Source organism: Populus trichocarpa, chromosome 12 (genome assembly GCF_000002775.5).
Source record: "Populus trichocarpa isolate Nisqually-1 chromosome 12, P.trichocarpa_v4.1, whole genome shotgun sequence".
Taxonomy (NCBI): Eukaryota; Viridiplantae; Streptophyta; class Magnoliopsida; order Malpighiales; family Salicaceae; genus Populus; species Populus trichocarpa.
Window position 1 is genome coordinate 12,763,599 of NC_037296.2, and position 7,022 is coordinate 12,770,620.

Genomic DNA, 7,022 nt, shown 5'->3' on the forward strand with positions numbered 1-7,022 from the left:
TATTTAAAAGGTATAGACATTCTGCATCAGAGAGAAGCATGACACCACAATTTCAAGTTCAAATCATAATTTCGTATTACATGACAGTTCTGTAAAACTGACTGAATCATAACCTTCCATTGTTAGTCCTTTCATTAGGGGAGCTAACCCATGCACCATACTACAATTTGCCTCTAAACTATTCATGCTATCATGGTGCAATGATACAGCCTTTAAACCCAGCCAGCAATGAAGCACAGCTCCAACTTCCGCTGACAAGTAGTCCTTTCAATAAAACAGACTACAAATAATTTGCCAATTCAAATGAAAACCACAGTAACAAACAACATTCTAGCAAAGGTTACTGAATAAGAGGATTCGCTCACACAACGTTCAACATGTCGGGCAAGGCATCGGGAGCACCACCACTTTGACCATTGAGCACAACAACATTTCCATCAGAATCAACATCTATAATGACAGAATCACCTTCTTTGATCTCTGCTGAAAGCATTTTCTCAGCCATGCTGTCCTCAAGGAGCCTCATTATAGCTCTTCTCAAAGGCCTTGCACCATAGGATGGGTTATACCCTTCATCGACCACCCTATCTCTAAATCTCTCAGTCACTTGAAGTTCTATTTCCTTGGCCTTCAACCTCTCAAAGACCTCCTTCAACATTATATCAGCAATATCCTTGACCTCCAGCTTGGAAAGTTGACGGAAAACAATCATCTCATCCAATCTGTTCAAGAATTCTGGCCTAAAATACTGCTTTAACTCCTCTGTCACCAGGCTCTTAATTCGGTTGTAACTGCTATCCTTCTCATCATAATCAAGATCAAATCCCATCTTGCGTCCTCCCTTCTCAATAACACTGCTACCAACATTTGAAGTCATTATCAGGAGGGTATTTTTGAAGTCCACTGTCCTGCCCTTGCTGTCTGTCAACCTTCCATCTTCAAGAATTTGAAGCATAATATTAAAGACATCAGGATGGGCCTTCTCAATCTCATCAAAGAGTACCACAGTGTAAGGACGACGCCGAACAGCCTCTGTCAACTGACCACCTTCAGTGTAACCAACATAACCAGGAGGTGAACCAATTAGCTTGGCAACAGTGTGTCTTTCCATGTACTCGCTCATATCAAGTCGGATCATGGCTTCTTCTGAGCCAAAGTAGTAGGCAGCTAGTGCTTTTGCCAGTTCTGACTTCCCGACACCAGTTGGACCAGAAAAGATGAAGCTAGCAATTGGTCGATTTGGGTTCTTAAGCCCAACACGAGCTCGGCGGATGGCACGGCTGATTGCCTTGACAGCTTCATCCTGACCAATAACTCTCTTGTGAAGGGTATCTTCCATCTTTAGGAGACGATCAGATTCATCCGTGGATACTTTCTCTACAGGTATGCCAGTCCAAGAAGAGACAATGTGCTGAATATCTGATTCAGTGACAGTGGGACCTACATCCCCAGCCTCTGTCTCAGCTTTGCTCATTTCCTTGCCTTTCTCCACAATAGCTGCGATCTGTGCTCTAAGGTCCATTTCTCTGTCTCGCAATTCCCCAGCCTGTTCAAAATTACCAATGGCATGAGATAGCTGAAGGAAATACGGACATAAATAAACAAACGGCAGAAGCAATGTGCAGTCTTGTGGTCTTAAAGCTTCTCTTCTCAAAAAAACCTTCACTGTTCAATGATCAGACAATTCAAAATTTTGAAATCATAACACTAAGTATTTTGGAAGTTCATAAAAAATGTCTCATCTCATGGAAACAAACAGGGTAGCCCTAGAAAATCCAATTAGACAATTGGAAAGCACAAGAAAAAAGCAATTTAAACCTTTTCGAAGTCTTGGCCGCGGACAGCTTCATCCTTTTCCTTTGTGATTTGTCTGACCTCTTTCTCAAGCTCTCTTGCTTCCTCAGGGACCTGGAAGAATGAAGTAAAAAAAATTAAAAATAAATGACAGGATGATGATGGAGCAACTGGATAGAAGATTTTACCTGTGCATGCCGAAGGCGAACCCGAGAACCAGCTTCATCGATCAGATCAATTGCTTTATCAGGCAGAAAACGGTCACTGAAAGAAATGCAAGGAGAAATAAAGATCCAGGGAGAGAATTTCCATATGACTAATTATAGAGGGGAGCTTTTGAAGGACTAATTATGCCAGAGACAGCAAAAATGAAAATTAACTTCTACAGAAAGGTGATTTTCAGAATTTGGGAGCATCCGATAGAATTGAACCAAGTGGAGGAAAGCCTTCGACATGGACCATGAACATTTCTAGGGTATTGTGGAGGGTTCAACACGAAGACAAGAAGGGAAGAAAAGCAGCAGGGGAGAACTCATGCATGGTTCAAAAACATCAGCTTCAACAGAGACTGTCTACAAGGCAGTCTGGTACGAACAACTATTGCAAATTGATGTGCCCCCACCGGCTCTGCCAAGATGATTATATAAAGCACCACTACAGGGAAATGATATCTCCAATATGCTCATCTCCTTCCTTTTTTTTTTCAAGTCATCATATGTATCTCAAGTTTCAAGTAAGCTTCAGAGATGCTGAGGAAATCTACCAATAAACTTGAGAGACTACTATAAACAAATTACTTGTTTTCTTAAGATATACAAGCAGTGACTTTTCTCCTCTATAAATAAGCATCCATGCAAGTAATAAGTGTGGCAAATGCTGCAGATACATGGAGCTATATAACAGAAATGTGAACTTCAAACTAAAAAAAGGATTATTTTATGGCTCACTCACCTGATGTACTGGTATGACAACTGAGCAGCAGCTACTAAGGCCTCATCTGTGTAACGGAGTTTGTGGTGGATCTCATATCGCTCACGAAGTCCTTTCAAAATCTGTATTGTTTCATCCACAGATGGCTCAGGTACTTTGACTGGCTGGAAACGTCTTTCCAAAGCAGGGTCCTTCTCAATGTGCTTTCTGTACTCATCTAGGGTTGTAGCTCCAATACACTGCATTAAGGAGGATGAATAAGAAACAAGATTGAATTTGAAACTTTGAGCCACAAATTTCAAATATAAACAAAATAATCCAAGTTGACCACATATGGAGGGGCTGTGGCCAGCCCCAAATGATGGATATGACTGAGTTATTACATAATATAACAAGTCAGGTACAACAAAGACTCAATAATTCAAGGGAACACAAACCATTACAATTTAGAGTCAAATTCATCGCTATTAAGAAGACTCAGTACAGGAAAGGCTTCAGAGTTTGCAAACCATAGACAGAACCAGGCCATAAATTGAGAAAAGGTATGATCAACTCAAGTTTAAGCACCAGAAAAAAAGAAAAAAAAATACTCAAGTTTCACACACAATAGGCTCCAGTGAACAGCAGATTCACCTACATGAACCCCCACACAGAACAGGCTCCAATGAGCAGTTTGTCAAGGTATGATCAACTCAGGTTTAATGGTCAGCATTTTTAAAATAAATTAAGTGAAGCTTAATAGTAAATGTAAAAGATGTAACAGTCAGACTGCATGCCACAAATTCACAACGACCTCCAGTCATAGCATTTAACCATTTCCCTTGAATATCATGTGCACAAGACAAAAAATTACCTGCAATTCACCTCTAGCAAGAGCTGGTTTCAAAATATTTGCAGCATCAATAGCCCCTTCTGCTGCTCCTGCCCCTATCAGGGTATGCACCTCATCAATAAAGAGAATTATTTCATCACTCTGTTTGATTTCCTCCATTAGCTTCTTCAATCTTTCCTCAAACTCTCCACGGTATTTAGTTCCAGCAACAAGAAGGCCCATGTCAAGGGTGATAACCTAAATCACACCAACAAAAAAAAAATACATATCGGTCTGTCTTGAGTACAATAGTTTCCCTACCAACTTAAAAATTTACAAGGAAACACTTCTAGAAATTTCTCACAAAGATGGCATAGCAACGCAAATTGTAGTCAGTTGACTGAATCTCCCATTTACATGGACGGTTTATCAATATTACAGATAATAAAGCAGGTGTGTTGTTCATTAATTGGTGTGCACTGAGCATACATAATTCACAGAAATTTTTATACTGCAACCCAAATGCACCCCCAAATTGTGGCAATAAAATGAACCACTATTCACCTTCTTTCCCTCAATTGTCTCAGGAACATCACCGCTTGCTATCCTCTGAGCAAGACCTTCAGCAATTGCAGTTTTCCCAACCCCAGGTTCTCCAATGAGACAAGGGTTATTCTTAGTTCTTCGGCCCAGGATTTGAACAACACGTTCTATTTGTGGCTGCCTTCCGACAACAGGATCCAATTTACCCTGAAGGCGAAAAAATCATCTTAAGAGAATCACTTAGAAGAGAAGTATCTACTTATAGCATGTTTAGAAACAAAACAAAAACAAAAAAAAAGCTTTAGTATTAAATCACCTCCTCTGCTAATTTAGTCAAATTAGTTCCATATTCCTCAAGTGTAGGCATCTTGTTGTTACTGCTTCCAGGTCCAACAGTGGAACCAGCCAGGTTTTCTGTGCTCTCACCCACCATACGAATGACCTAATCACAACAATCAACACTTCATTAATTCTATGTGTACACAACAAATGGCTTGATGAACACAGAAAATTAGGTTAACAAAGCTCCAGAGATGCATTGCTTGCCTGTGTACGTATGTTACTAGGATCAGCACCTAAATTCTCGAGAACACGGGCTGCTACACCTTCACCTTCACGAAGTAGCCCGAGAAGCAAGTGCTCGGATCCAATATAATTATGACCTGAAAAGATTCATGGAGGTCAGATTTCTTGGTTAGCATTGAGCACTTCATTTCTCAAAGTATCACGCACACAAACACACATAACAGAATCATTGCTCCGTTGAAAGGGAAAATTATTGAGTTACAGGAAGTGGAAACTGGCTTGAATTACAGGAAAGCTCTGGCGATACCATTGTATCTCTTAACAGCACATATTATGTTATGATTGCAATAACAGTTCTATGTGAAATTCCATCATGACCTTCAAAATTTTTCATCCCAAATTTAAGAGGATATTATAGTTCAAAATACACCTACGCCAACATGAAGAAACCACTTTTGGCCCAAAGTTCTCAAACTAAAATCAATGTCAGAAAAGGAGAAAGAAAACAAATTCTACCAAGTTGGCGGGCCTCTTCCAATGATAGTTCCAAAACACGCTTGGCACGAGGAGTGAACGGAATTTCCACAGCAACAAATCCACTACCCCTGCCAATAATCTTCTCCACCTCTACACGTGCATCTTTAAGATTGATTCCCATAGATTTGAGAACCTTTGCAGCAATTCCAGTTCCTTCACCAATAAGCCCCAACAGGATCTGTTCTGTTCCGACAAAATTATGACCAAGCCGTCTTGCTTCCTCTTGAGCAAGCATAATTACTTTGATTGCTTTTTCTGTAAAACGTTCAAACATAGCTCTAGGTACAAATCGCTTAGCCTTTTGCTGCCTAGGAGAGATTGTAATTGCAACCTTAGAATGGAAAGAGTGTCCATGTCTCAACAGTGTATCTAAACAGTTTGCGCTACGCAATCCTGAGTATCCACTTATCACCAAACCCCGCGATGGTAAGCTACACATCATTTTGGCAGAGGAGGCCCTTGATTTTTTAGATTCTTCATATTGACAATGCCTTGGACAAGGAGCTACAGCAGGTATATTAGCAGAATGAACTAGAAGCCTAGCCATGTAATTCCCAGGAAAGATCCTGCAAGTCACAATGACATTTATTAGTGAAAATCCAATAAAAGAGATCAGAGAGACAACAAAAAAAAATTAAAGAAATAATCCTTAGATATCAACTCGAGGACATCAATCACTAACCAATACCCACAGTCCAACAATACGGGGGGAAAAAAACACATCCACTGAAAAGCAAATAACCATTTCATTGTTTTTACTTAACATTCATCGATCAACAGAGGCAGAGGCGGCGTTCAACACTCAACTCAACTAACATTTACACTTCACCGATATTAAATTGAGAAACTCGGACACATGTAAAGTTCTCTCAAGGATAAAACAATTCCCAGTTCAAATACTACATTTGACATTGAATATATTACTAAAACTTAACAGAACCAAAATCACAAACAGAATACACAAAAATCACAAACACCATTCGAACCAGACCAAAAGGTAAGCAAACCTTGTCCCAAGACTATATCTACAAAAATCAATCTATTTTTTTATAGAAATAATTACTAATTAACTGAAAACAGCAGCACAACTTTCCATAAAACAGACTGAAGCTTCTCTATCAACAAAACCTACCAGTTTCAGATTTACAAATAGCAAAAAACATAATAACCCTAACAGCAAATTTATTCAACCACCCCTTTTTTTCATTAAAAAATATATATCAATCAACAAAGTCAACCGGCCGATAAAACCCTAAAAATGTCGAGATAATGAATTAAGATAAAAATCGATGAACAGCAACTTCTCATAAACCCTAATATTTAACAGATTGAAATGCAAGAACCAAAAAATAAGTTTACCTAGATTAACTTAACGAGCGGTGATTAAATGAAACGGAGAGATAGGGACCTAAGGGGGTCTATCTTACTACTTTCCGAGAAAGAGAAGGAGAAAGAGATATATAGACCCTCTTTAATGGTCGGCCAAGAGGTGGAGGTGGAGGAGATAGAGATAGAGATGGATGTGATTTATGATATGATATCGAACAAAATTTTCTTCTTTTTTTTTAATTATTGTTATTATTTTCTTGCCCTTGTTTTGTACCGGTGCTGGAGGCTGCCGTATCAGTGTTCATGCCCTTTCGGGTTAGCTAAATGTCACTTATGGTCCCTTTATTCTTAATTGTGGTCAACTTTGATCCTTTATTTTAATTAAGTTAGGTTAGACTTGACTTGACTTCGCTATTGTGCAAATTTAGATGAGTTGGTTTGAGATGAGTTATAGTAATATTCAAACTCGACTCCACTCATTTTCAATTTATCTGTACTTCTAATCGCATGTCATTTATATCCATTTATGTAATTTTATTTCTGATTATGTGAC

The 7,022-nt window shown here is 39.0% G+C and overlaps 1 protein-coding gene across 1 annotated transcript; it reads right to left on the reverse strand.

The window, feature by feature from the left end:
- Positions 1 to 50: 50 nt before the first annotated feature.
- LOC18103824 (chaperone protein ClpC, chloroplastic) lies at positions 51 to 6,719 on the reverse strand. The gene is made up of 10 exons (XM_006376859.3): positions 6,500 to 6,719; positions 5,120 to 5,706; positions 4,625 to 4,740; positions 4,395 to 4,520; positions 4,100 to 4,285; positions 3,578 to 3,793; positions 2,746 to 2,963; positions 1,983 to 2,058; positions 1,819 to 1,908; positions 51 to 1,546 (listed from the first exon to the last, which is right to left on the reverse strand). The coding sequence occupies exons 2-10, from the start codon at positions 5,685 to 5,687 to the stop codon at positions 362 to 364; spliced, it is 2,781 nt and encodes a 926-aa protein (XP_006376921.1). The 5' UTR covers positions 5,688 to 5,706; positions 6,500 to 6,719; the 3' UTR covers positions 51 to 361.
- Between the last annotated feature and the right edge of the window lie 303 nt (positions 6,720 to 7,022).

What these genes read in the sequence shown, in the direction of transcription:
- LOC18103824 (XM_006376859.3), bottom strand. Translation starts at nt 5,687, where the DNA reads ATGGCTAGGCTTCTAGTTCATTCTGCTAATATACCTGCTGTAGCTCCT. An exon ending in AGACAATTGAGGGAAAGAAG is followed by an intron (nt 3,794 to 4,099) that starts GTGAATAGTGGT and finishes GGTGTGATTTAG; the next exon opens with GTTATCACCCTTGACATGGG. An exon ending in TTCGCCTTCGGCATGCACAG is followed by an intron (nt 1,909 to 1,982) that starts GTAAAATCTTCT and finishes TCATTCTTCCAG; the next exon opens with GTCCCTGAGGAAGCAAGAGA.